The sequence below is a fragment of the Tachysurus fulvidraco genome, chromosome 24, assembly GCF_022655615.1.
Source record: "Tachysurus fulvidraco isolate hzauxx_2018 chromosome 24, HZAU_PFXX_2.0, whole genome shotgun sequence".
Classification (NCBI taxonomy): domain Eukaryota; kingdom Metazoa; phylum Chordata; class Actinopteri; order Siluriformes; family Bagridae; genus Tachysurus; species Tachysurus fulvidraco.
The window spans coordinates 16,091,189-16,106,014 of record NC_062541.1 but is presented as its reverse complement, the minus strand read 5'-3'; the positions used below and the strand labels follow the sequence as shown (position 1 = coordinate 16,106,014).

At 39.8% G+C, this 14,826-nt stretch overlaps 1 protein-coding gene across 1 annotated transcript; it reads left to right on the top strand.

Moving 5' to 3' along the window:
* Nucleotides 1-3,702: 3,702 nt before the first annotated feature.
* Nucleotides 3,703-7,603, top strand: LOC113649521. Its single transcript, XM_027157343.2, has 10 exons — nt 3,703-3,864; nt 4,191-4,284; nt 4,380-4,497; nt 4,608-4,762; nt 5,235-5,386; nt 5,476-5,623; nt 5,711-5,804; nt 5,942-6,005; nt 6,552-6,637; nt 6,749-7,603. The coding sequence occupies exons 1-10, from the start codon at nt 3,829-3,831 to the stop codon at nt 7,542-7,544; spliced, it is 1,743 nt and encodes a 580-aa protein (XP_027013144.2). The 5' UTR covers nt 3,703-3,828; the 3' UTR covers nt 7,545-7,603.
* Nucleotides 7,604-14,826: the final 7,223 nt, after the last annotated feature.

Here is a 14,826-nt window from a genome sequence, read left to right as displayed (position 1 = left end):
TGGGAATCTGCTGACTTCGACTGGGGACATTCTCGGACGGTGGAAGGCACTGGTGTAGTCTATGTGATACGCAGATTTTTTATCAGCAGACTGTATTTTGTTGCTTATAATAAATTGGAATGTTGACAATTACATTATGCTCACAATTACATGTAGATGCATATTTTATGCATTAGTAATTGTGGTGGTGCCTATGAGGTGTCGCTCTAGGATGGGTGCATATGAGGCTGGGAGGGGGAAAAAAAATCACAGTATACTCACTACAAAAAACTAGACTACACCACTGGTGGAGGCTGAGGGCTCGGTTGTGGACTTGTCGATCCCCCAAGCTGAGGTCACTGAGGTAGTTGAGAAGTTCCTCGGTGTCAAGGCACTGGGGGTGGATGAGATCCCGAATAATTGCATGCATGTGTTAATCATTTAAATAATGTATTACATAAGTTAAAACCACAGAATTAAACAAATGTACCAGTCTCATTAACAGGGTCATTGCAATCTGTCTCAGATACAGTTTTACTGCAGCAGTGTTGTTAGGAAATGTCAGAGGCTCCTCTGACAGTAGTTTCTCTGCATACTAATATGGCAAATTTATAACTGATTTATTATTGTTTAGAAGATAATTAAAATATAGACTACCAAACTGTTAATACAGTAGAAAACAAAGTATTTTGTGACATCAAAACATCGTTTAAATAATAATAATAAGGCAGACATAGAATGGCTGATATGACAAATGAAATGACAAAAACATAAACTTACTTTCCGCACAAATATCCCACATGAGGTGGCATCTTCCTGACAACTGTGTGCCTAGTCTTGTTTTCTGATGAAGGCCCAAAAAGGTAAAAAAAAGAAAAGTAAAAAAGAAAAGTAAAGCGCATTTCGTGTCTTTGCATTTTTCGGGTTTTTTTAAACATATTGCCCTCGGCTGTTTGCCTGGCTACGATAATGCAACATTTATTGTCATATTTCTCGAACCCGGGGAGCAAATCGCCCTCAGCCCGTGGCTTGGCTGCGATAATGCATGTTTTATCATCAACTGCCTTGTGTGTGTAAGTGCTTGGTGACACTGCATATGGCTCTGACCTCCCTATTTTCTCTGAACTGGAGGAGAGCGAACATAATGAGCCCTTATCGAACTTATAACAGAAGGGCTGAACTCCCGCCTTCTTCTCTTCACGGGCGGAGAGAGAAGGACCGGGGAAAATCCTGTGTGTCAGGTCGCACGCTTTTTCTTCCTTTCCTCGGAATGCTTTCCCCAAGGTCCGGAGCCATCCGGATGCGGTCTCTGACCGACCTGTCCGCTGTGAGGAGGTCTCACAGCTCTCGCAGTCATTGGCCACCCTCTTAATGCTGCGGCTGCTGCAAAGCCCTACCGCATCAGCTGAGAGGGTGGTCGTGCCGCCTGCTTGCGTGGCAAACAGAGGTGAAAAGCCTCATGCTCCTGTTTTCTGAGGGTACTGGTTTCCCTCATTTTCTCTAGAGCGGGCCCGAACAAGCCCTTAGTCGGGTCGTAAGGGCCAGCCATCACCTCCGCTTTCTGAGTGTCGTCCAGGCCTGACAGGTTTCTCTCTCACCTGACACGGCCAGGCCCATTACGTGGCCGCAGCCCTGAACCACAGGAGCGCAAAATCATATCGTTCACAACACAAATTTCATCCCAGAGTGCCGGGTTCGGTACACCTGAGTCCAACTGCCACCCCATCTCCTCTAAAATCTCCCAAAAGCTTGATATGCTGACAGTAAAGTCACAGCATTCAGCGGGCATATGTACTGCCCCGCGTATTTGTACACCCTCTGAAAGGTTGCGGCGGTCAAACGGTCCGCCTTACTTGGCAGTGAAAACTGCGATGAGGAGAAAACAGATTGTCGATTGGGATGGAGGTGATATGCCACTGAAGGCTCCACTGCTGAGGGTCCGGCCAACCCCAGCTACTCCATCCCATGAATCTCCAACATCGAGTGTCCCTTGGTGGGGAGCTTACTTTTAAAGGGGCTAGACCAATATCGAGACATCTCCTTTATGCACGCAGGCACGGCATGCAGGCGCTGTCTCATCTCTGAGTGGGTCGGCGGCAGCCTTTTCCTATCATAAAGGTCTCTCATGGCTCCTTCAGCAGCTCTGGCAGCTGGCCAGGCTAGGCTTGGCTTAACTGCGGCCTGTTTGCACACCTTGCTCGCGGCAGATGGGCCGTGTCTGTCGAGGCAGCTTCAGACAAGCAAGGGTCCTGCTGGTTAGCTACCGACACTTTCAGCCTCCTTTCCAAGATTTTCACTGGCAACGACACACAGTGAGCACATGTCTGCGGGTCCGCTAGGGACGTCTGAGTGTGCTTAGGGCCCATACACACTATGCACATAGGATGAGGGTCCCTGCCCGAGATGGTAGATCCACATGATGATGGACAAACGTGGGATACAGCCTCCTTAGTCTTTGACTCATGCCCTTTGGCGGGGATAATCACCGTCGACATAGCGCAGTCTAAAGACTCGTCACAACTCGTTAGCCTGTTAGACTTTCGAATTAAACCTCTGGTAGGTCCGCCTTGACACATAGACCGAAGCAAATCAGATTTTTCCTACCGCTGTAACTAAACATGCAGCAGGGGATAAGAATAGCTCGCCACGACGTGGACGTTATTCCAAATGTAGGGTTGTCACTCACTGCAATCCCTCCACTGATGTCGTGTTCGGCAATGGAATCCAATGATGGTCCGTCTATTGAACAGTTAAGCGAGATCAGCAAGTTGGGATGCGCTGAGAGAGCTTGCTGCAGTCTCCCACGGGAAGAAAGCGCGAATGACGTAGACAGAGACAGACGTGGTGTCATAAGAGCTTCCGTAGTTGGTCATGCCCAAAGCGATTCCCATAGTGAAACACCGAGCGAAGTTAGAAAAAGAACCAGTCTGAGATGATTCGCACTTTATGACATGGTGCGTTATCCTGATGGAAGTAGCCATCAGAAGATGGGTACACTGTGGTCATAAATGGATGGACATGGTCAGCAACAATACTCAGGTAGGCTGCAAACTATACCAACCTCTTCCGGGTTGTCTGAATTGTCATTGTGTTTTCGGATTTGTTAATGTGTTTTCGGATTTTAAGATAGTTGTCTTTTGTGTTCTCTCTTTTTTGTATTTTTTTGTATTGTCTTTTTTGTATTGTCTTGTAATTGTCTTGTCTGTCTTGTTTGTCTTGTCTTGCACTGTTTACACCAGGTTGCACAGATGCACTTTATGTATCTAGAACTAACTTACTTAAATTCTATAAGCTCTGTCTTTGTTTTATGTAGCACCATGATCCTGAAGAAACGTCTCATGTCACTGTGTACTGCAACAGCTATATATGGTTGAAATAACAATAAACATGACATGACTTGACTTGATATGGAATTTCCTCTTCCATTAAGTATAGAGTAGTGGTATAGACTCATATGGATTTTTCTCTTCCATTAAGATGAGATATGTTATCCAGATATCGGCATAATTAATCACGCCACTATAATTTCTAAGCAATCCTCGAAAGTAATCTCTTATTGTACTGAAATGACTCTCTTATTTCGACAGAGTGTGTGTGTGTTTATGTGTGTGAGTCAGAAAGAGAGAGAGAGAGAGAGAGAGAGAGAGAGAGAGAGAGAGAGAGAGAGAGGGTGTGTGTGTGGGGGGGCTGGTTGCTCAGTTGTTCCAGTAAAAACACACCCACTCTGCCCAGTCCCGCAATAAGGAAGTGAGGTTCCCAAATGCGCCTTCAGTGCCATCAACGCGATGGAAAGTAAACACGGTTAAAACAGAAAACGTGTTATGTGGACGAAGAAGACCGACAGATGAGATGAGAGGAATAACCTGGAAATCATTTTACGCACCGGTGAGTGAAGCGCGTAAAAGCGCGTGAAAACCTTTATATCTCTGTAGAAGTTCTCCTAAGATTGCTCACTTTCAGCTGTGTTTTATATATATATATATATATATATATATATATATATATATATATATATATATATATATATATATATATATATATATATATATATATAATGTGTGTGTGTGTATATATATTTTTATTAATATATATTCCTATCTGTTAGCCCTGAATCTTATGTTGTTATTATTATTTATTTCCTTTTTTAAAGTCCATTTAAACAGTTAAATAAACAATAATCTGTTTTTGTTGTTTACTTTCATTTCATGCAGCCTATTAGGGTGGGTGCCATAATCCTCATCCTGCAGCTATGCCTTGTGATCAGTTTTAACTTTACTGAATCTTCTGGAGACTATACAAGTGCAGGCAAGTTTGTGCATTGTTTTTGAAGCCTCTGGTAAATTATTATCTGTCAGTTAGAACTTTAAATACACTGACAACTTAAATCTATATATTTTCAGAGCCTAAGATGGATCTGGAGTGTCTTAATGATTACATAACAGAGATGATGTGTAGTTTGACTTCAGACCAACAGCTCATCTGCCCCGAGTACAGTCTCAATGTGACTGTATTTAACGCGTGAGTACATCAGTAGACCCTAAATTAACAACAACGTCCAAAAATATGTAAAATGAACGTTTTCTCAACTGGCACATCTGTTCAGATTGCTGTTCCTTGCTGTTTTACAGAAGATTTACTTGCGATTTACAGCAACTTAATTCCAGCTCATGTGAATGCACAGTGCATGTGAACTCTGGCTTTGTTTTGGGAGAGGAATACAAGGTTAATGTGTTGAGAAACAAAAACCTACTGTTCACTACAAACTTCGGTACTACAGAAACCAGTAAGTAGGCACAACATCTAACTGAATGGTTTATGGTTTAAATTTAACCTTAAGCGATGATCACACTTTATTTTTGCAGCGTCTGAGAATGAAAGAGGTGTTTAAATTATTTAAGTAATTAACACGGCTGCGTCTCATCTGTGTTTGGTGTTTTGTGGTCCACAATAGTCACATCTTATCTTAACAACATCTTATTTTATCATTGACCACAGCTTGTGTTAACATCAGCCACATTATGTTCTAACATGTGCCCCATCTTGTCATGTTAGTAATGTCAGTTCCCTGTATTTATAAGAAGGATCAAAATGATCTCAAGCAATTCTTATGTGTTGAAGAGAATTTATTGACAGTAGCTCAGTAACTAGATCATATTGTATACTGTTATATACAACACATTTATCTGTTACTGTTATATTTGTAGCATTTATAATTGAACTTATTGCCAGTTCATGAATTCATTTCTTTTAAACAGTTAAACCTAAAAAACCTGTCATAAGGACAGTCAAGGAAACAAAGAATGGAAACTTTCTCATTGCTTGGGACACGGCTTATACGATTAATGAACTTGTATTCAGTACCGAGCTCACTTACTACATCAAAGGAAGCAAAGGGACGAGAAAAAATGTAAGTGAGCTGTACGTCAGTACGCATAATAGTGAAAACGTAAATAACTGAACTTTACATTTGCAGCTATTTTTTGTTTCTTCATACAGGTGACCGTAACAACAAAAGGCCAGTTTAAGTACGAGCTTGTAGGCAGAAACCTTGAGTCATATTCCAACTATATTGTGATGGCAAGAATACAATCACTCTTCAATGACAGATTCAGCGATTACAGTGATCCATATAGGTTTTCTACACGTAAGTCTTTTTTTATTTCAATTAAATATATGATCCCATTTACAAAAAATAAACAACTGACTGTATTACATCCTTCTGTGTCCTCAGCCTCATCTCTAAAGGACTATGTCAAGATAATAATTCCCCTCATATGTATAACTCTGATCATCAGCATTTTTATCACCTACTATTTATGCAACAAGTAAGAAGGCTTCCATTTTATTTCCTTTAGATATTTTATTTACAGTTTTTACAGTTAGTTGGATGTTAGTATTAAAGCGGGGATATAAACAGCATATTTACAGTTTAAATTACATTGTGTAAATCTTTTGATTGCAGAATCCTGATTGTTTGGTGGTTCAAGATTCCTACTCCGAAAATAGCTACTAATTTTGTAAAACAGGTACGCAGCGTTTTTGTTCCTTTTAACTGTTGTACCCATTTTTTTAACACGACTTAAATGAGAGGATTGAATAGCGTACACGCCGCATCCGAAAGGCAAGACGTTTTACCATCAGTTTAATTATGGGCCTGTGGCATGAAAAACGAACAAAGAAAAGTTATCTTCATGTCTTTTCTCTAAATCACAGCATGCTACTGATTGTCAGGATTGTCAGGAACACGTAAGCAGGACACGTAATCGCTCAGATGCTGTCATTTTCATTTGAACTTTCTGTTGCCAAATTTCAATGACAAATTCCTGTCATAGTTTCATGACACAGCTGTACGAAAGCTCTCGGCTATCTAAAATGGCATAATGGCCTATTTAAAAGACAGAAATGAAAAGAAACAAAGAGAGAGAGAGTGAGAGAGAGTGAGAGAGAGTGAGAGAGAGTGAGAGAGAGTGAGAGAGAGAGAGAGAGAGAGAGAGAGAGAGAGAGCATTATGTCTATATTATTTCCAAAAGCTATGATTTCATTCTGTCTCTCATATGTTTGACGTTCATCAGGTCCCAAACTTGCTGTCATTTCAAAACGACTTCTCACCTGACAATCTCGACGCTTCAAAGCTGCTCCACTCCGGAGACAAGATCTGGTAATTCTTTTCATTTTTACACATTAGAGAAGTATTCAAAGAAACACAAAGTCTTATTAATGTTAAGAGATTTTTCTTCTAAACTCCTGCTGTTTTCCTGACATCAAACAGGCCTGCGTCTTCTCCGGTAGACGTCCGAGGTGAAAATAACAGCCTCAACAGCTTCGGTAAAGACGGAGATTCGTCAGGAGTGAGTTACAGCCAAGCGGTAATTCAGAGTATAGAAGCAAACAGCCCTGAAAATAACACTCATGGGAAAGAATCTCAGTCAACAATCAGTCGAATGCCAACATCAACACAATATTATAAAAACCTGACATCTCTCAGCAATGACAGTAATGTTCTAATGCCGTATGGGAACAGCTCTGACTTCAGTAACAAGCCCTATATGTTTTCACTCTCTGACAAGATTCACAACCCCACCAATGGACACTGTATCTATGACTTGAATCAGCATGAGAGCATTTTTCCTTCTTTGGAGAAAAACTTGGACCCAGTGATCCAGACAGATTTGGAGTATGGCCCGTGTACCCCGTGTACCCCGTGTACCGGAAGCTCAGGGTCTGAAAACGTCACACCCTCCAGCAGCGAGATTATCGTGGTTAATGGATATCAGAGCCTTAATAACATCCTGGATCGTGCATCAAAACCTCAATCGTTTATCAGCCCTCATAATGACGTTTATCTGATCACGGAAAAGATCCTCTGCAGCAAGAACGCACACAACATTTCCTATGAAAGCCCCATCATCCCAGTGGAGAACGAATATAGAGATTTCCGTAGCTTACTCCAAAATTCAAATGAACAACATAGCCTGGTCACTGGCCCTGAATTAAAACAGCTTTGTGGCCTGGATTTGCATACATCTCCAGGTATTGAAATCGACTGTTCATATCACACGGTATGAATTCACAGCTCGGAAACAGAATTTCTCTAAACGTATTTGCAGGCCAGACCTTTTCATGCAGCTTAGCAGCGAGATCAGGCTTAAAAAATATAAACAATAAAGTGTGTATTTGTGCTACACATTTGTGCACAGCTTGTTAAACACAGCAGCATCGTTATCCAGATGTTGCCTGAGATCCGATGTTTAAACTCCATGAAATCCGAAACTTGAGAGTTTTCGACTGACGTGGTGTGTACAGATTTTGAAATCATAGAAACTTTTTGATTGTATTAAATGCCGTTATGTCTCCAAAACCCAGAAATGCGGACAGCCAGACGGCATTGAGAGCGCGGCCTAATGCAGGGGCTACATCCCCGGGCCCAGCGTGATCCTGTCAGACCGCCGCCTCATGGCGTTAGCGTCGCTAGCACCGTCATAGCTTTGAGTGTAGCCTCTGCGAACTTTAAAGCCGAACTTCTTGTTGCTCTCCGAGAAGAGATGGTAGGCATTTTTTAAGTCTGAGTTACAGATGGCTATAACTGAAAACTTATCCCAAATAAAGTCAGAATTGCAAAGTGTGAAAAGGGAGCTGACGGCTAATCTAGCCGCTACAAAATCTGATGTGGGTGAGCTAAGGGGGACTGTGATTGCAATGGAGGAATCGCTGTCAACTTGCACAGACGACATGGCGTACCTCAAGAGTAAAGTGGAGAGCCTGTCTAATAAAGTTCTGGCTCTTGAGAATAAATGTGAAGATCTAGAAGGTAGATCCTCAGGGTTACCTGAGCAATGTGGCACGGTTACCGTGGTATCTACCTCCGCTTTGCTTAAGGAAGCTCTTAATGTGGATAAAGCACCTGATCATGCTCATCGATCCTTAAACCCCAAGCCCAAACCCGGAGAGCGGCCACGTCCAATAATAGCACGTTTACATTATTACACAGACTGTGTTGACATCATTCAACGTGCCAGGACCCAACAGCGGATCAAGATTGGGGACTCTACAATCTCCATCTTTCCGGATCACACAGCCCGGACGGCGAAAACAAGCGCTGCCTTTAATTATGTTAGGAGGCAACTCAGGGACATCCCAGGCATACGGTATGGTCTGATATATCCTGCCCTCCTCCGGATCACAACGAGTGGAGGGGTTACAACGGATTTCATATCCCCTGGGGAGGCTGCTGTCTTTATTAAAACCCTTAAATAGTTATAACCGATTTTGAGTGCCACCTGCCTACCAAATGACTTTGAATGCCTATATAACATAAATATGTAACATCAAAGTAAATTTGACTTTGAGACGTAAGTAACAGTGGTACAAATATTTTATTATTTTGATATACAAACATCTTTCTCAGGTTCACACAAGTTGCACTGTTCTGGTTGAATATACACCCTGTAATTTAAGTTACACATTTTATTATTGTTGTGCAGGGGCTCCTGCTGAGTTTGAATTTGGAGAAGTATGAAGATGACTGTTAGGTCTAATACACTGAGTTTAGTTGTTTTGTTAATGACTCCTAGTGGAGTCTGCATCGGTACCTTATCGTTTAAGCATGGTGTAATAGTAGGTGTGGGGGAAGGGGGATCTGGGTTTATCTCTTATTTTTGTCTTTCCCTCTTTTGTTTTGTCTTTTTTTTTTTGGAGGTCAAATTGTGGTTGCAGTTTCAGTTATGATATAAATTAATGACAAGTATTAAAGCTTTAAATGTGAGATTTGCTAGTTGGAATATCAAGTGTTTTCTCATTTAAAGCATTTAAAGCCTGATATTGTTTTTCTGCAAGAGACCCACATGTGAAATAATGACCAGACATGGCCCTGGGTTGTGGAAAGTATTCCATTCCAGCTTTAATTCTAAAGCCAGAAGGGTTGCCATTCAGATTAGTAAATCAGTTCCATTCACACAGACCAAAGTAATTTCAGACAAGGACACCAGGTATTTGATCATTTTAGGGACTATATACCGGGTTCCAGTGCTACTTGTCAATGTATATGCACCAAATTTTGATAATCCTAGCTTTTTGAATAATCTGTTTAAGAAACTACCATCTTTAAATGATGTATTTTTGGTATTCGGCAGGGACATGAATTGTGTTGTGAATTCCCAGCTAGACCGCTCAACAGTCAGCATGAATCAGTCACAAATGGCTAGAACTCTAAGTAGTTTTATGTCCGACAATGGCTACATTGACCCCTGGAGGGATCGCAATCCAACTTTTATTCACATGTACACCAGACATTTTCCCGTATCGATTATTTTTTTATTGATGCCAGACTGATGCCCAAAGTGACAGATACTTGTTATCATCCTATTATTATTTCAGACCATTTCTAAGACACTCCTGTGGGAATCTTTACAGGCCTACTTACAGGGTCAGATTATTTCATATTCTGCTCATATGAAGAAATTAAGAACGTAAACCATTCAAAAATTATGAGCCGATCTGGAATCTGTGGATCAACAGCTTGCCTTGTCCATGTCTCCTGATTTGTTAAGGCGGCATGTGGTATTAAAAACAGAGATAGACTTGAACACAACTAATGAAGCAGAGCGGTTACTTCTACATTCTCGGGCCAAATACTACGAATATGGAGACAAATCTGGAAGATTACTAGCTCACCGATTGCGTCCACAAGCAGCCTTACGTTTAATACCTCGTGTTAGAGATGAGTCGGGGATGTTGGTGGAGGAACCTGACCTTATAAATTCAGTATTTTCATCCTTTTATAAATCTTTGTATAGTTCTGAATTTCCTTCAGACTTGACTGATATGGAGGCGTTTTTGCAAGACCTAGATTTTCCGGATACGAGCACAGATGCTATTGTTCAGTTGGATGACAAGAACTTACACTGGCACTACAAAATATGCAAAATAATAAGTCTCCTGGGCCAGATGGGTTTCCCGTTGAATTTTTCAAGGCATTCCATAATCAACTCATTCCGCTTTTACATGCTGTTTATGTAGAATCTCTGTCAAATGGCTCTCTTCCTTTCATTTTGAGACAGGCCTCTATTAGCGTTCTTTTGAAAAAGGGCAAGGATCCTGACCTTTGTACTTCTTACAGACCTATCTCTTTGATGAATGTGGATTACAAAAGTTCTTGCGAAAGCCTTGGCATGTCGCCTAGAGAAGGTGCTTCTGACAATTATATCTCAGGAGCAGACAGGCTTCATAAAAGGACGCCACCCTTTTTACAATGTTCATACTTTATTCAATGTTATTTACTCGAAAGGAACCGCTGCCATTCCAGAAGTTGTAATCTCTGTTGATGCAGAAAAGGCGTTTGACAGAGTTGAGTGGAGTTACTTGCTTGCAGTTTTGAAGAGATTTGGTTTTGGTAATGTTTTTATATCATGGGTACGCCTTCTGTATACGTCACCTTGCGTCAGTATCGCAACTAATAATGTTCAATCTAGTTATTTTTCCCTGAACCGTGGCTGTAGACAAGATTGTCCTCTGTCTCCCCTCCTCTTTGCTCGTGCAGTAGAACCTCTGTCCATTTATTTGAGGTCTTTCCTCATTTTTAGTGGCATTACGCGTGCCTATGTCGAATTCAAACTTTCTTTATATGCTGATGATCTGCTACTGTATATCACAAATCCTGTAGGGGCGTGCCCTGCTATCCTTTCTTTTTTCCACAAATTCGGTTCGTTTTCGGGATACAAGATCAATGTCTCGAAGAGCGAATGTCACCCGATCAATGCCCTAGCAATGCAGCTCTCTCAATCTGATATCCGCTTCAAACTGAGTCCTTCGGGATTTAAGTATCTGGGGGTTCATGTGGTCAGGTCCTGCAAATCTCTTTATGATGTAAACTATTCTCCCCTATTAACTGAGATTAAGGCTGATTTCCAAAGATGGGGTTCCCTCCCCCTTTCCCTGATCGGTAGAATTAACGTGGTTAAAATGAGTGTCCTCCCAAAATTCTTGTTTCTGTTCCAGTGCCTACCAATATTTTTATCTAAAGGTTTTTTTCCAAAACATTGATTCAGTTGTATCTCATTTTCTGTGGAATGGTAAGACACCTAGAGTTAGTCTGAAATTACTTCAGAATTGCAAATTCGATGGTGGCCTCTCTCTACCAAATCTCAAAGTTTATTATTGGGCTACGAATATAACCAAAACTATATTTTCTCCACATGTAGCCATTTTCGGTACTCCTCAAGAATACCACCTCTTTTCATCGGTGCAGTTAGAGGTCCTGGCTTTCACTTCCTTGATAGTAAGATGCCATCTCTTCCTTAATTGGAAAGAAACAAATGCCCCATCCAGCACACTTTGGATCACTGAGGTCATGTCTTTTCTAAAACTGGAAAAAAAAAGATATTCTAATAAAGGTAATCTCGCCAAATTTTACAACAAGTGGAAACCATTTATGCAATTTTTCCAAGCTAGCTAGGCCTGACTCCAACATACATTCTTCAGGTTTTTTTTTTAAATATATGTATTTATTTATTTTTGGCTTGTGTTTTTTTTTTTTTTATGGGGGAGAAAAAAAAAGGAAAATGTTGTGTACAATTATGTTGGTTATTGTTATCAAAATGTCTTCACATTTTTTTTGTGTGTGTGCAAACCAATAAATATATGAAACAAAAAAACAATGAAATCCGAAACTTTATCCGAGTAGAAAAAATAAACTTTAGCGAGATGACATTTTTAGGACAAACTGTAGCAATATCAATAATATGAATTTACTATAAATGTAACTGTAAAAATGCTTACTTAAGTCTTTGGTTGCAGCATTTAGTCAATGCAGTAATTTACATATATTTAACTAAAAAAAATAGTTAAGCTTCTAGCGTTAAAGCAGAAATACGACTGACAGTTTGTCGTTTTTATTAAGTCTGGTATCTTATCATATGGTTATTGATGCAATAAGATAAGAAAGATCACAAATGCCGAATATCCGGATATTGTCAGGGATCAGCCCGGACTTTCGGCCATATGTGTTTGTCATAAATCTTTCTGTGATGAATGGTGTACTAAAATTGAAATGGTTGAAGTCCTTTATTTGTCACAAAGATTCTTTTTGGTTTACTATCCCAAATGCTATTTTTCAAAAGATGTGTGGAATTGATTTTCTTTTGCGTTGTGACTATGATGTATACAAATTACCTGTAAAATTATCTGATTTTCACCAACAAGTTCTTCTGTACTGAAAACTAATGTTTAAACACAACTTTACACCACACAATACACCTTTGTGGAACAACAGATACATTCTGAGTAATAGGAAATCATTGTTTTTCGGTACTTGGATGGAAAAAAGTATATGGGCAGTAAGTCATTTGATGGATAATTCTGGTAACTTGCTATATTACACTGACTTCTGTGATAAATTTAGTTTCAAGTTCCCAATTAGAGAATACAACAAAGTAATAAAGGCCATCCCAGCACCCCTGAAAACAATGATTTAGCAGTTTGTAATATATTCTAACTCTCCATCAGAAATTAGAACACTTTGCATTGAAGGTATTAATTTAAATAGCAGACAGTTTACAAATAAGTTTATTAGAAATATCTCGTTTCTCGTTTATTAGAAATACGTCTCTCGTTTGTATTATTTTAGTCCTCGTCATTTTACTGTATTTGTCTTTATCATTTATTAAACCCCATTCTTTTGAAGCTATCCTGTGTACGGGTCCGTCTCCTTCCTTCCCTGGTTATGACAGATATTTAGACATGAGGAATTAAAACTTCAGTGAGAATTAGGTAAAAAAAGAAGTGTACTGGGTGATGTTTAATTACAGAACTTGTGAAAACAAGCATAAAACCAAAAACCACTTCCTTGCAGTCTCTTGCCTTAATGTGAGAATGTGATTCGAGATAAGACTGTACACGCTTAACCCTGTCGAAATATTTCATCTGGATGGACGGACCGCCATGTTTGTTGTTATATGGTGTGCTAGATAAACTTTTCACTGGAAGCATTATGTAAATATTATGTACGTTGGCAAGGAACCTCGGTAGTCATGCCTCTGAAATGACCTACACAAAAAAGCTCTTTGTTACATTTGAATGTAACATGACACTGTTGAGGAAAATTCTGGTTAGGGAACTTTGTTGGAATCTTGTGAGATTTTATCGAATCTGCCACATATAAATACTGTACACTAAGTAATACAATTAGCCTTTCTATATTTAACTCCCTTTTAGAGGTGTTTTGGGTGTCATGGCTTTTCACAACGAGGCTTACAATGACGCTAGAGAGATATATTTGGACCGAATAAATCTTCACCATTGGGTTCTGTGGAAGGCGAAGCACAGGCTAAGCAACCAAACATAAAGAACTTCAATGACAAAAGAATACAACACGTGATGAGAGGAACATATGCACAAGCTCACAGGAAGCTGTCATTTAAATGGGCACAGATGGTAAACTTGTGTCAGAGTAGAGCTGAAGCAGAGCCTGAGAAAATAACCTGTAATATCAAAACAAATTAGAATTTCGTTTGAAATCTCTTGAATGGTTGCAGTGAACGGTGGAGCTTTGTGCCTCACTGCTTCAGGGTCTCCAGCCAGTCAGAGCTTCTGCTAAGGTTACCTGGGGTTCAAGCAGGATACAAACAGATCTATCTGTATTTAAATACTAACGTAGTTAAATCGCTTATAAATTTAATATGCACTCGTTTTGTGAAACCGATTTGTTTCATATTAACCACGTTAACTAAAGAAATATCGATATGAAATATGAGCTGAACTAGCAAAGCAAACCAGATTAAAGTTCACACACTTCCAATATACATTCATCAACCTGTTTACATGCTGTTTTGCACACTTTTTACTCTTTGTACACACTGTCTAACATTTCTGTCATTTGAAAATGATAATGATAATTCTTTACATTATCTAAGGGACCTGCTGCTATTAAACTGGGTTTATTATAGTATTACTGCATGCAATATTGTTGAACATATAGTATTTACACTGATCGGCGCTGTTTCTGTTTATTGTCTTTTGTGCTTTGTCTTTTTTGTATTTTTTGTATTGTCTTTTTTGTATTGTCTTGTAATTTTTTTGTTTGCACTGTCTTTTGTCCTGCACTGTCTTGTCTGTCTTGTTTGTCTTGTCCTGCACTGTTTATACCAGGTTGCACAGATGCACTTTACTGTATGTATCTAGGACTAACTTACTTAAGTTCTTTCAGCTCTGTCCTTGTGTTATGTAGCACCATGATCCTGGAGAAACCTTGTCTCATTTCACTGTGTACTGAAAAAGCTATATATGGTTGTAATGACAATAAAAGCTTCTTGACTTGAAATGGACTTTCCTCTTCTATTAAGTATAGATTAGTGG

Coding starts and splice junctions, on each gene's coding strand:
- LOC113649521 (XM_027157343.2), top strand. CDS start 3,829: ATGAGAGGAATAACCTGGAAATCATTTTACGCACCG. Junction 4,763..5,234: donor CTTCGGTACTACAGAAACCA/GTAAGTAGGCAC, acceptor TCTTTTAAACAG/TTAAACCTAAAAAACCTGTC. Junction 5,387..5,475: donor GCAAAGGGACGAGAAAAAAT/GTAAGTGAGCTG, acceptor TTCTTCATACAG/GTGACCGTAACAACAAAAGG.